At 48.9% G+C, this 14214-nt stretch overlaps 1 protein-coding gene across 4 annotated transcripts in view; it reads right to left on the bottom strand.

The window, feature by feature from the left end:
* TRIO (trio Rho guanine nucleotide exchange factor) overlaps positions 1–13940 on the bottom strand; it is a 366542-nt gene extending 352602 nt beyond the window's left edge. For 3 of the 4 annotated variants that reach the window (XM_015139749.3, XM_078004622.1, XM_078004623.1), the window contains exon 1: positions 13400–13584. In XM_015139749.3, coding sequence (XP_014995235.3) covers positions 13400–13556 — 157 coding nt within the window. In that variant the 5' untranslated portion in view covers positions 13557–13584. Of the gene's footprint in view, positions 1–13399 lie in introns of all 4 variants that reach the window. The other variant, XM_015139750.3, reaches the window with a different exon arrangement.
* Between the last annotated feature and the right edge of the window lie 274 nt (positions 13941–14214).

Genomic DNA, 14214 nt, shown 5'->3' with positions numbered 1-14214 from the left:
TAAACACATGGTTTTTATTACCGAGAGGACGTGTGCACATGTGTAATTAACGTCTATGTGTATGCATACGTACACACACAAACATGCATACACTTCTTAGCTCTGTCTACTGAGAGGCCCTAAAAGCAATGACAACTCAGCAGCAATGAACACGCTTAGTGCCTAGATCGTGTTTCTAAATACCATTCCCTACTAAAATGAACCATTTCTCCAAGGGCTCCTTGGAGAAATGGCTGATCCCAGCACTGGGGCAAGGAAAGCGCAAGGTGCACCTGGAACAGTTTATTGTGCCAGAAAGTAAGAAACTGCTCCAAAAAATGATGGAGACAGGTCACAAAAGGTAAAAGAGCCAGGATGAAGGGGCTCCCATTAGCCAAATCTTAGATAATTAGAGCATCCAACTAAGTGACAGCAAAGGATTATAGCTCATTGCATAAAACAGGAATTCCTGAGGCCACACTTACATAAATAAAGAAGTGGAAGAGAAGGAAAGCTCTACCTTACAGTACAAAGTCAACTAAATACAAAAAGAATTACAAAGTTAGAAAAAAAAGTCAACATTTCGCAACCATCATATTAACAACTGATTCAGGCGAAGATCATCAAATGGATGCTACAAATGAAAGGGAGAAGAGGAACAGCCTCAAATTACCTCCCCACAAAATGCTAACCAATGACAAAGGGACAAATAAGGTGGAGAGACCTGCCAGTCATCACCTGAACCAAGTGATCAAAGTGCACATCAGCACAGTGGGACAGTGGGTATCACATGTTCCCAGACACGATGCTCCAAAAAGGATGCAGCCCTTCTGCCAAAAATGCACAGCCTGAATCTACTCATGAGAATCGGGCAACCCAAACTGGGGGGCGGTCTTTAAAATAACCACCCTGTAATTGTCAAAACTATCAGGGTAACAAGACAGACAGGTTGAGGAGATGCTCCGAATTCAAGGAAACGGAAGAGACACAACAAACTAAACGTAACATGGTCCTGAATGAGATCCTGGACCATAATTTTTTTTAACTGCCAAAAAGGACAATCCTGAGACAATTGGTAAAAAGGTGTTAGTGATTTAGATCATGATATTGTATCGAAACTAATTTCCTGATTATGATCACTATGTAAGAGCATGTTCTCACTCTTAGAAAATACACACTGAACCATTTAGAGGTAAGGGACATCATCGTATTTGTAACCTACTCTCAAATGGTTCAGAAACAAGGTAATATGTAAGTTATCTATATCCAGAAAGAGAGACAGAGGAAGACAAAGCAGAAGTGGTGAAATACTTACAACTGCGATCTGAGGCTGTTCTTGCTTGTTTGAGCATGATGAGCTCTGGCTTCTCAAAGTTTACCCCCTCCGAAATAACTCTGGATGCAATCCACAATTAATACATGGACCAACTAAATGACCAAAAACTACACAGCAAAGGCCAGGCGTGGTGGCTCATGCCTGTAATCCCAGCACTTTGGGAGGCCGAGGCGGGTGGATCACGAGGTCAGGAGATCGAGACCAACCTGGCTAATACGGTGAAACCCCGTCTCTACTAAAAATACAAAAAAATTAGCCAGGCGTGGTGGCAGGCGCCTGTAGTCCCAGCTACTCGGGAGGCTGAGGCAGGAGAATGGTGTGAACCCGGGAGGCGGAGCTTGCAGTGAGCCAAGATTGCGCCACTGCACTCCAGCCTGGGCGACAGAGGGAGACTCTGTCTCAAAACAATAAAAATAAAAATAAAAATAAACAGCAAAATCACAATTCAACTAAGTTAATTCGGACCTGAGCTTTGTATCACCTTTACTAGTTTAAAATAAAAGATATACTACAATAGCAGGTCAAAAGCAATCCAGGGTCTTAAAGGCCAATCCTTTTAATTCTAGAAATCTTCTAAAGGTAAGAATTACATAAAAATGTAAAAGCTTGAAAGTCTGAGAAACTCCTAGGGCAAACTAGGAGGAAGTGACTTGCAAATGTTTAGAGTGCAATCTACCTTCTAATTATACAATGTCTGCGTTCAAGAGACCAACATTTCAATCATCCTGACTGAAATATTAAAACTCCAAAGTAAACGTGGAGTCGCACAGAAAAACAGAGCATATTCCCAGTGTGGAAATGATGCTGGAACAACAGCTCAGAAGTTTTACGTGGGCATAAACCTGAGCGGGCATCCCATAAAATCATGCCATTGACTGTGAGGGGACCACATGAGGTGTGGCTTGACGAGAACGCAACCCACACACAGAACGGCCTAGGACACGTGCCTAAGGCAGTGGGAAGGAAATGACCCTGCTTCCCCTGACTAAATATCATCTACATGCACATTTTGATGAATAACAGCAAAAAAATGAGTGGCTACAACGAAACAGCTATATATAGCAAAACCAGGAGTGACCACACCCATTTTATAAAACCGACCCCAAAAAAGCAGCTCAGTGGCGCCCTCCTGCCCCTCTCACTCCTGGCCCTGTTCCTCTCCTAAGTTAGAAAGGAAGCCCTCGTAGTGTTCTAATGTGTCACACACAGCAAGAGCTGAGAAACCTCTCTCCCGGGCCAGCCTCTCCCCGCCCTTCCCGTCCTCCCCACCCCCACGTTAACGGCCACAGAGATTTCCCATCCAGCGCTTGAGTCCAAGTCCAGACAGCCAAGAAAACAGAGGGCCAAGATTTCAATCAGAATTTCTCCCCAGACCGTGAGCCGGGGGAGCCTGTAAAACTCAACAGAGCCAACATGCCTGCATTGGAAAGCTGGGACTGCTAGGGTTATTTATGTAAAAGGTAACATCGGTTTTAATTAGGTGAGAAGAGGAAAGGCACAGAAACTAAATTACAGGGCCCAAACCAACATGAGAAAAATACTTGCTATAGCCTGGAATCTTTCACTCAACTTTTATTTGGTGTGAGACTTGTAAATTATAGCTTTGATCTTCAACACACGAGTATACACAAATTCAACTTTCAGGATTTTAAAATGAAAATCCAGGAGGCTGTGGGATGCTGTATAGAGTAGGGGTCACATCTACTCTCTCCCTCCATGAGAGAGGGAAGTGGCATGGAGGGGGCTTTGTAATCTGCCAGCCCTGGACTTAAATTCCAACTCGAGCCCTCACAAACAGAGTCAAATGGGGCAGGCAGGTCACTTGCCCTACCAGAAGCAGACATCCTCATCCACAACCCAGGAATGGCATGCACCTGCTGAGGGAGGGGGAGCTGCATCTATACAAGGAGAAGTATATAAAACACTCTGCACAGTGCCTGGCAAAGTACAGGCCCTCAGATGGTAAATCCAGTGGTGGCAGTACAGAGATAACAGTGAAGAGGAAGATTTTACCAGGTTTTCTTAGAGGAGAGGATGGCACTTACAGCTTTGGGAGAAAAGGAAATAAACAGTATCTTAAATCTCATCCTATGATATCGCAAGCAGGTTACTACTTTGCAGATGCGCTTATTTTACTTTCCTATGGAGCACAATTCCAAAGGTGCTATCTCATCCCCGGTGACAGGGGTCCCGGCCTCTCATGCTGCTCCCTGGCAGCTGCTGTTAAAGATTTAGAGGATAGCAAGGGTGTGGCAAGCATGGCCAGTGGCAGGCTGTTGTGAGGCTGCCATCCTACTTTCCAAAGGCTCCCTGTCCACTCTGCAGGTTATCACCGCAAATCTATGTGATCTCACCTCAACCTTGCAAGGCTTTCAAAGGTTTCCAGCTCTTTGGTTCAGTGGACAGTTCCATCTCACAAACAGCCTGAACCTTATGAGAATTCAGCCTCCAGCAGAGCTGAAGCTGGACCTAATAAACAATGCCATGAGGTATGAGAGAAAGGCCTAACAATGAATCCTGCAAATTCTGCAATTAAATATTGGAAAAATAATATGTATACCGACCAACTAACAAAATTCTGGCACTAAATGACTCTACAGTGAAGCCCCTGCCATGAAGAGCGGCTCTCCTATGGGCAACCCATCAGGATGCGCTGATCTGAATTGGCACGTGAGTAAAAGGTACAGCCTGAAACCATCAAATTAGTGCCCATTCTCCAGGTTCCTGGACCCAAGGCATATTAGGATAAGTGCAACAAAATGTAGATGGAGGTGAAGTGACTCTTAAAAAGTGTGAAATACAGCCGGGTGCAGTGGCTCACGCCTGTAATTCCAGCACTTTGGGAACCTCGAGACGGGTGGATCACAAGGTCAGGAATTCAAGACCAGCCTGGCCAAGATGGTGAAATCCCATCTCTACTAAAAATACAAAAAAAATTAGCTGGGCATGGTGGCGGGCGCCTGTAATCCCAGCTACTCGGGAGGCTGAGGCAGAGAACTGCTTGAACCCAGGAGGTAGAGGTTGCAGTGAGCCAAGATTGCACCATTGCACTCCAGCCTGAGTGACAGAGGGAGACTCCATCTCAAAGAAAACACACACAAAAAACTGTGAAATACATTGTGCCCCTGTGCAATCTGGGTTTGTTTTTTTGTGTGTGTGTGGTTTTTTTTTTGAGCTAGGAATGCTCCCTTGCATGCCAGCTTTCATCACTCTGGTACTGAAAAGGGCAGTGAATGCTGGGAAGAACTTCTCATCATCATGAATTTAAATTTTTTAAAAAGCTACCTACAAATGAGAAATCTATTTGTTTACTATTAGACTAATGAGGGATTTTTTTCCAGTTATTTAGATGTCAAAATATTGGGCAATTTACACTTTAGAGATTTTATTGTGTAAAGCTAGTTACATGGAAATATTTGTAACACTCCAGTCAAAGCATTGTTTTTCAATATTTGTGTGGTAGCTTCAGAATAAAAAATAGAGGAATTGGCTGGGCGCGGTGGCTCAAGCCTGTAATCCCAGCACTTTGGGAGGCCGAGACGGGCGGATCACAAGGTCAGGAGATCGAGACCATCCTGGCTAACATGGTGAAACCCCATCTCTACTAAAAATACAAAAAAATCAGCCGGGCGTGGTGGCAGGCGCCCGCAGTCATGGCTACTTGGGAGGCTGAGGCAGGAGAATGGCATGAACCCGGGAGGTGGAGCTTGCAGTGAGCCAAGATCGTGCCACTGCATTCCACCCTGGGCAACAGAGCGAGGCTCCGTCTCAAAAAAAAAAAAAAAAGTAAACACAAATAAGAAAATGCAAAACTTCCAGAATGCAAATGCCAAAGAGCGCCCTCTCACAGGTATCAGTGGCATCCTTCAATGGCAGCAGCAATAAAGAATCATTGTGAACTTGAAAAAGTGGATGGGTCGGCCGGGCGCGGTGGCTCAAGCCTGTAATCCCAGCACTTTGGGAGGCCGAGACGGGCGGATCACGAGGTCAGGAGATCGAGACCATCCTGGCTAACATGGTGAAACCCCGTCTCTACTAAAAAATACAAAAAAAATCGCTGGGCGAGGTGGCGGGCGCCTATAGTCCCAGCTACTCGGGAGGCTGAGGCAGGAGAATGGCGTGAACCCAGGAGGCGGAGCTTGCAGTGAGCTGAGATCCAACCACTGCACTCCAGCCTGGGCGACAGAGCAAGACTCCGTCTCAAAAAAAAAAAAAAAAAAAAGAAAGAAAAAGAAAAAGTGAATGGGTCAATGTAAGAGGAAGTAGAGCAAAAAACAATGGAGATCAATTTATACACACACTGTTTTGACCAACAACTTAATGACTTCTCATATGCATCATTTTCAAATTACAATCTAAACATTTTGCCTGAGCATTCATGTCATTTATACATGTCCTTTCATATATACTAGGAAACATGAGTTCTTTGAAAACAGATTTCAAGTATTAGTCTCCGATACATTCATTCATTCTTGCACTGAAATCACCTATTCCACAGAATTCCAAAGTGGGGCATTTTATGACTTTCCAAGAGATATACATACATACATACACACACACACACACAGAGTATGAAAAACCAGGCACCGACAAACCCCACCTAAAAACATTTTAGGATTACACGTTTAAATTTGAATTGTGTTTTTCTCAAGTTCACGCATAGTTTTATTTTATGGTTATGAGTCTTAAAAGTAGGTAGGGCTAACACTTCACAAATTCATTTATTAATTGTCAATACTGTGAAATAGGTCGCTGTCAATTATATGCAAGAATGCCTAAGAACAGAGGGCAAATGATCTCCTATAGATACTCATGTAGGAACGAAGCCCTCCAGATGAAGCTGCTTCTTTCGCACCAGGAACTGTGAGGAGCTGAAGATCATCCTGCATGGGCCACTTGTCATCTTCGATCTGGACAGCAGCACAAATCACAGGAGTGGGAAATTTTGAAGCAGCAAAAATGGTAACTGTCCCTAGCTAAAGATTACTGTCTTTTAAGTCAGCAAATTTGACTTATACACCAGATGGATTTCCAAGTTAACACGTATTACAGAATCCCAGGAACGAATCTTTATTTCCCCCTATCTATCTTTAACGTTACCCTAGACCACCCCTGGCAATTATAAGAAGGTAGGTCCTACATAGCAAAGTATGAACGCAAGTATTAACTATCTTTCAAATCAATATAAAATCTTTCCAAATTAACTCAATTTTGTTCAAGTTTACTTAAAGAATAATTACTTATATCAGCTTTGGCTTTTGTTGGTATCATTGGTTCTATCTGCATTTCCTCGAATACCAGTGAGGCTGAATATGTATTTTTTGGCCATTCATACTTCTTTGAATTGTTTGCCTATTTTCTTTCTAGATTGTCTTGTCTTACGTGATTTGAGGGAGCCCTTTATTAACCACATATACATAATCCTTTGATTTAATAGATTTTCTCCCAGTTTACTATTAGTCTTTTTTTAATGTCACATTTTAAAATAACATGCAGTTAAACTGTGTGTGTGTGTGTGTGTGTAAAAGTCTGTGAATTTTAACATATGCAGCCGCCAAGACCAGAATACAAATCAGTTCCCCATCCTTCACCTGCCTCCTGCCTCCTTGTAGCCATACTCCTCCACGCCCCCAACTCCTGGCAATCAATGACCATCCGCTTTCTGTTACTACGGTTCTATCTTTTTGCCAACGTCATATAAACAAACTCACACAGCATGCAGCATTTTGAGACTGTCTTCTTTCACTCAACATTAATGGAATGGCTGTACTATAGTTTGTGATCTATCCACACCTACACAGTTTCAATGCTAACAACAACAGACAGACAGCAGTGGGACCCTTGGCCTTCCCCGCAGCGAGGCAGTAATGGAGCAGCACTAACTCCCCCTCCTTTCAGGAAAGGGGGTCCACAGAGTGGCCAGGACAAATCTGCTGCCGCTCACTGAAACCCCTCCCCAAGAGAAACCTCCTGCAATCCATCCCTGTCCACAGCAGGGCTACAGACTGTGAGAAAACAAGCCTGATCAACTCATGTGGACGCCGCAAAGCCAAAGTACCCCAGACCTGGAATCCAGTCTTTGGGTTGACTAAGTTTTCATGAAAGCTTTCTCTGTCAGTGTAACTGCTAAAATGCACTCATTTATGACAAAGCCCAAATAGGAAGATGCCTCCAAAACACCAGCTCTAGACTACTTTGCAATCCTCCCCCACCAGACAAGAGTAGACATGTGGCTAATTAAAAGAGTCAGTAATCTAAAACTCAAGTATGTTCATCACCAAAATGAGGTTTTACATTTCCACAGCCCCTCTGCCATCAAATGGCACAGGGAGGAATCTCAGAGGTCAATGCCCTCCGCCCCCCAGCTCGTAGCCTCACTCTGGCTTGCTCTCTCTCCCCCCACATACAACCTTTCCCAGGGGGCAGGTGGTTAGTAATTTGGGTTTCAAGGGGCTTCCTTATGTGGAGAGGGGACAGAAAAGAGGAAATTCAGGTAACAACACAACTATTCACTAAGCAAATTGTTTCCATGAATGAATGAGAAGTGAAAATGAGTGTTTATGCACTTGTTAACCATTAAACGTGAGAGCAAGATTCCCCATAAGCAAGACTGTCTGCACAAAAGGCTCAGTAACATCAAAAAGCTGGGAGTCCCCACTGGAGAGTCTAGCCAGGTATCTCCCTTTGAGATTTACAAACTGGCAGGGAGCTGGGCACCTTGGCAGTGAGAGCAAAGTCCTGTTCTGTGCGCACAGGGGAAGGAGACCAGGGGTCCAGCAGGAAGCCAGTAGCACATGCAGGGCCCCGCAGGCCTCTGTCCACTCCTCTGTGCTCCCTTCCCCTCAGTTCAGAGGCACAGCAATAGGAATTGCCAGAACAGCTCCCGCTGAGTAACAGCAGCCAGAATTCCTAAGTGCAAGGGTCACTGGGAAGTCTCCCTGTTCATTCCCTCTCCCAGTGGCCCACTGAACAGCACGTAAGCAGAACTAGAAAAGGATGAAGAGAACCCTGTGGCTGCACATCTAACCCGCTTACCCCTTGCTCCAGCTGGAGACCCAGCCTGGTCCCTGCAGCCCATTAATTAAAATGAGGCTGAAAAGATTCAAAACACAGCATCTCCATCCACCAGGCCAACCACACCATCACCCTTGTCAGTTTGGCCAAGTCTACTCAGCTGAGTACTTGGAAGAAATGGGAGGACGAGGTCAGAGCACTCACTTTCCACCAGAATACACTGGGATTCTCCCGCAAATCCAAGTCTTCACTGTCCAGGGAGTTGATACTATTTCCTGTCAGTTTTTTAAAATTTTGTCAAGACGATGCACTTAAGGAAATAAAAGCCAATTCATTATAGAATTGAGGAGGAATGGGGGGTGGGGTGTTATCACTGCTTTTTCTAGTAAAACACAGCTCATCCCTATCAACAGCAGTGAGTTTACCAGGCAGTAAAGTGTGGCTATTGATTAAGAATTAGACTTTTCTCCGAAATTCTGCCAAGGATATGAGATACAATTTTATTTTCTCGATAGTCAAGTAAATGAACTTAAAGTAAATATTGAATACAGCTGACTTAGATTATGACAGCTTCAAACACATCTTTCACTTGCAGTTCAGAACAAATCTTGAATTTATGATAACATTTAAAAGGTCAAAAAAGACCACTGAAATTACCTATTTTCAGCATACATTTAGGAAACATATTTAAACCACATGCTTCATTTTGAACACCACCACCGTCTTCATTTAAATCTTGGTTAATCATTTAAATGGTGGAAATGGCTTCTTTAAATTTTCATTTGAATCTTAAATAGTTAAATTGCAAAGGGAAAAAATACAATACCCCACATCAATACGTCCGTTTACAAGGTCTCAATGAAAAGCTTCTTTCAATGATGACTTTACTGCACTTCTTTGATTTCTCGAAAGTCACTTATAGGAATTTTAGAAATCTCCTTGCTTTCCTCTAAAACTGTGCCACCTAAAAAGGAGAAACTAACATTCACTATCAATTACATTTCCTTCAGTTTCCGTTTTCAAAATATTGAGGGTAACAAGGACCCACTTTGTAATACAATCATTATCGGTGCTCACAACCACCAAAGCTGCCAGGCTTCTGAATACCCACAGAAGTAGCACAGCCCGCCCCGGGCCAACTACCTCAGCGGTGTTAAAGGCATAAATATGAAGAAAAGCTTCCCTCCATACTGCTTGAGGAAACCATCGTATCAAAACATATAAAGGTATGTGTGCTTCTCCCTCACTAACAGACTTGATTTTCTTCACAGTTCCCTGGAAGGAGAGGGGCAGCAGGAGGAGTCCAGAATAAGATTTAATAATGAAAGAAACCAAGCACGACAGGACGTGATGCTTCTGAATAACCACAAACCTTTATTCTCCAGATATTCATTTAACGCCAACCTAAAGAGTGCCAGGCAGGTTAAAAATAATGCATTTATGTAAGCACCCCCACCACACACACAGTCTTTCGCAAGGTTAAACAGGGAGCGCTGAAAGAATGATTTATTGCCACGAGAACAGAGCCCCAAAATAGATTGGCAATAAAAATGATTGGTCCCAGTGGGGTTGAGAACTAATGTAAGCAACGTCCTGGCTATGGGAGGCGACCAGGAAACAGCACCAGGGACCAGGACCCTGACTCTGTCTCCACCCAAGTTCCAGTCTGGGGGACAAGTCATGAAACCTCCCTAAGGCTGATTTCTCATCTGTAAAATAAAATTAAAACAAGACTAGCTCATTTTTGCGGTGTCCTTTTTTTTTCTTCTTTTTTTTTTTTTTTTTTTTTTTTTTGCTTTTGCATTGAAATTGGTTTTACTGTGCTGAGCTCTGTGCAAAGGAGAGAAGTGAAGTTCAAAATTCACTAACACCTGCAGAAAATCTCTCACTGCTCTTTAACACACAAGCACCAGGACCTGACTCACATTATTACAACTCAATCCACTTGAACACTAATTGGCCTGCCTGCTTCATGCCAGGTCTATAAATAGGTGATCAGGATGGTCAAAATGAATAGGGAGTGCCAAGGTCCCGAGCAGAGAACGGAATGACAGCATAAGAAATGAGACCTTGGGTGAGGTGAACCTGGGTGGATGCTCAGCAGAGGAGAAGCGCACCAGGGCTCTGGAGCCCTGAATTACCCAAAGAAAAGCGGAGAACAAGGATTAGGCACTGAGGGCTCAGAGAAAGCCAGAGTCCACAGGCAAAGGGGAACAGCCCCAAGGTCATCTCCTGGACCCCTCTCCAGGGCAGCAGTCCTGTCCCCTGAGCCCAGCTCCAAACCCTGCCAGGTGACAGCACCTCTATGTGAGCATTTCCAGTAATGGAGAAATCACAGGACTATTCACTCTATTTCTGAACTTCCCTTAATTGTTTAAAAGTTCTATTAAAGTCTTCTCTTGCTTCACCCAACCACTGGTATTAGTTTTCAATCTGTGGCTACAAAGACAAAGTCGAATGCGGGCAACAAGAAGGAATTTAAAAAAAGAAAGAAAATCAGGCAGCCACGCAAACAGAGTTTCAGGGCTGAGAAAGGGAAGGCCACCAATGGAAAGCCTTTGTCTAAGTCAGGTTGGCACTTTCAGTACCAGGCTCAAAAGCACACCCTGATCTGTCCTCCCTAGTCAATGAGAACCTATTTTCCCATATTTCTGCGTCTTAGAAAAAGAAACCCAGATTTCTGATGGATTTGACTGCATTCTCCTCAGCTTCCTCACCTGGTCAGCCCTGACCGTTCAAACCCCACTCCCACACCCACTCATCCAACAGAATGGCCCCTCTCTGCCCCCTGCTAGACATCGTTGGCCTAGATGCTAGAGCCAAGATCTAGGTCAGGGACTCAGAGCTGCCCAAAAGAGATTTCACTTTTAAAAAGACGTTCCAGGTTATCCCCGGAATGGGACGCTGCATCTGATGATACCTACTTAAGTTCTGCCCTGGCTCCTGGTTCCAAGTGAAACAACTAAAAGTTAAGTTTGTCATTTCAGAGGGGGGAAGAAAGGAACAAGCCAGTGAGCAACATTACCTGGTTCTGACCCAAACGGAACATGAACAGGAGCCCCAGCGGCTGGGTCAGCACAGGCCTAAGCAAAGCCAAGAGCAGACGACAACTCCTGGAGAGAGTCACGCCGACAGGCAGCAAGTCTTCGGTGTCTTTTAGGGAGGGCTCTTAGCAGCAGAAGTGATTTTTCTACTATGCATAATAGAGATGTAAAAAAGCCTGGTCTCACAAGCACCAAAAAATCCATCTCCAACGCAGAAGAGCCTTTCTAACAGCTGTAGAGGAGCTGAATTCTGCACAGAATCTATTATTCTGTGACAGGTGGTAGAAAAAGAAGACAGGCTAGACTTTAGCTTCAGGGCATGAATGGAATACGTCCCAGTTCTGCTATTAAGAGGTAAGACGGGGCTGCTCTACCTGGCCAGTCGCACCGGGGGAAAAAAAAAAGGTGGGGGGGGGAGGGTGGCTTTCTTTAGAAGGAGCTCATGTTTTCCTAACCTTTGCTTTCTGCAGGGACCTCACAAGGAGAGTGAGCACTGGGGAGTAGATTAACCCCAAGCTAACACTGGACAGTCGGCTGTGTCACTCCTAGCCACAACCAATCTGCTAAAATGAATCAAAAATAACCCCGCCTAGCAAAGATCAAGACAACCAAGGGAAGACAGTACTAAACCAGGTATCTACCAGCACTGCTAACTTCTCACTCTCACCATCGCCCTCCCGCTGCAATTGCTCCTTGTGACCCGGATTGTGGAACTGATCTCACCGAATCTGGGGAGGTGATTTTCAAAGAGGCCACGGAAAAGCGTGAGCCGCCGACCTCCCGCGCGTCCCCCAGGGCAGGGCTGCTCCCCTGGCCCGTCGGTGTCCCCAGCCCTGCCGTCCTCCCCGGGGCCGCCACCAGCACCCCCGCCCGCCTCTCCAGGCCCCGACCTGGCCCGCCCTCCTCCGCTCTCCAACGCAGAGTCTGCATCCTCCCTGCCCCGCACCCGGCCAGCTAAGGATTGCGCTCTGGGCTGCGGGCCCCGAGGCCGCCGCCGCCGCCGCCGCCGCCGCCTCCTGCTGCTGCTGTTCAGCCGACGCGCGAGCAGACGGGACTGGGCGCGGGGACGCGGGACACGGGGACGCGGGCCCGGCTCGCGCGGGATCTGGGCCGGGGCGGGAGGAGGCGCCGCCGCTGGGGTACCGGGGACGCCCTGTCACGCCCCCTGCGCACCAAACCCGGCGCCCCTCCCACGGACCGGTCGCCACCCGCGCCTCTCCCGCGGCCACCTCCTCCACGCCGGGGTGGACTCGGGGCCACCTAGCACTGCCTCCACCTCCACGCCACCCATGCAGTGCCCCGCGAGCCCTAGTCCCGCACTGCCCCCCCGGGGCCACGTTCCCAGCTGACCCTCCCGGATCGTCCCCGGAGACAATGGCTCACCGCGCCTCCCGGCCCTCCGAGCTTCAGCTCGGCCACCGTTCCCATTCCCTGGGCAGTGAATGCCGTAACTGCCCCGTTTCACAGAAGTGTAGACCGAGGCTGGGGAGATGACAGGCTAGCGGGCCAAGCAAAGAAACCCAGCTGCTACTGGGATCGAGGAGGGTCCAGGTACAAATCAGGCACAAACAGGCACAGATCAGAGACCAATTTCCCGTCCCGGACCGGCCCCGGCTCAGTCCGCTCGGTCTCCGGGGTAAGAGCCTCCGCCCACGCCATCTCCGCCGCCGCCTCCTCGGTCCTCCAGCGAAAGAGACAAAGAGCCGGCGCCCCAGCCCGCGAAGCCGCGGCTGCCGGGAGCGGGAGACCAGGGGATTCTGCCCTGGAACGAGGGGCGGGTGTAGGGAAGGCGAAGTGGTGGCGTTCGGGCCAAGCTGCCGCACGCCGGGCTGCGCGGGCAGCGGGACACGCGGATGTGGGGCGGGCAGCCCCGGCGCGTGGAAGCAGTGGCCCCAGGCGAGAGCGTGCGGGCCCCAACGGACGGGTGGGCACCGGCGCGTGGTGGCCGGAGCCTGGCAGCTCCGCGGCGGATCGGCCGAACGCTTGGGGCAGCGCCGCTGGGCTGGCCAGCCGCTGTTGCACTCACCGGATCGGAAGAAGGCCGCGATGTCGGCCAGGTCCTTGGCCGCCTCCTCGGCCCCCTCGCCGGCACCGCCCCCGCAGCCCGAGCCAGCCGCGCTGGCCGCCGCGGCAGGACCGGAGGACGCGGCGGGGGCGGCGGCGCCGCCGCTGCTGCCGCTCATGGCTGCGGCGGCGCCCGCGGCCGCGCCCGCCTCGGGCCCCGCGCCCCTAGCGCCGCGTGCCGCCCGCTCTGCGCCGGGCCTGGCGGCGCCGAGCACCCAGCTGCCCGCGCCCGGCGCGCGGACGCAGAGCCCCGGGGCGGCGGGGGGCGGCGGCGGCGGCTCGGCCCAAGGAGCGCGCCCACATAGACGAGGACTCCGCCCGGTAGCCGAGAGCTGGCCGAGGGGCGGGGGCGCGGAGCCACGGCCTCCGGGGCGCCGGCCGGAGCGCTGGCAGCAGTGCGCGCCGCCCGGACGCGCAGTCGCGAGGGCGGGGGCCCGTGGCCGGCGAAAGCTCCGGGATCACGGGCGCCGGCGACTGCCGCGAGCCTCCATCTTGATTTCAATGGGGAAGGAAGGAGGGGGAGGGGAAATCACGGCCGAGGGAACCCGGGTGAAAGGAAAAGGGAGAGCAGGGAACGGAGAGGAAGGAAAAAAAAAGAGGGGCTTCGGGAATTTCCGGCGAACCTCGTCAGGGGCCGAGCGTGGGCTCGGCGGTGGGCGGAGCCTGGGGGGAGGAGCGGGGCGGGAGGGGCGGTGCCGTGTCGGGCTGCTGGGCGCCCGCGGGGCCGGCCGGAAGGCTGCAGGAAGGTTCGGTTTGGTTCGGTCTCCCTCACCCAGG

This window comes from Macaca mulatta, chromosome 6 (genome assembly GCF_049350105.2).
Source record: "Macaca mulatta isolate MMU2019108-1 chromosome 6, T2T-MMU8v2.0, whole genome shotgun sequence".
NCBI classification, from domain to species: Eukaryota; Metazoa; Chordata; class Mammalia; order Primates; family Cercopithecidae; genus Macaca; species Macaca mulatta.
This window is presented reverse-complemented; position numbering and strand designations above follow the sequence as displayed.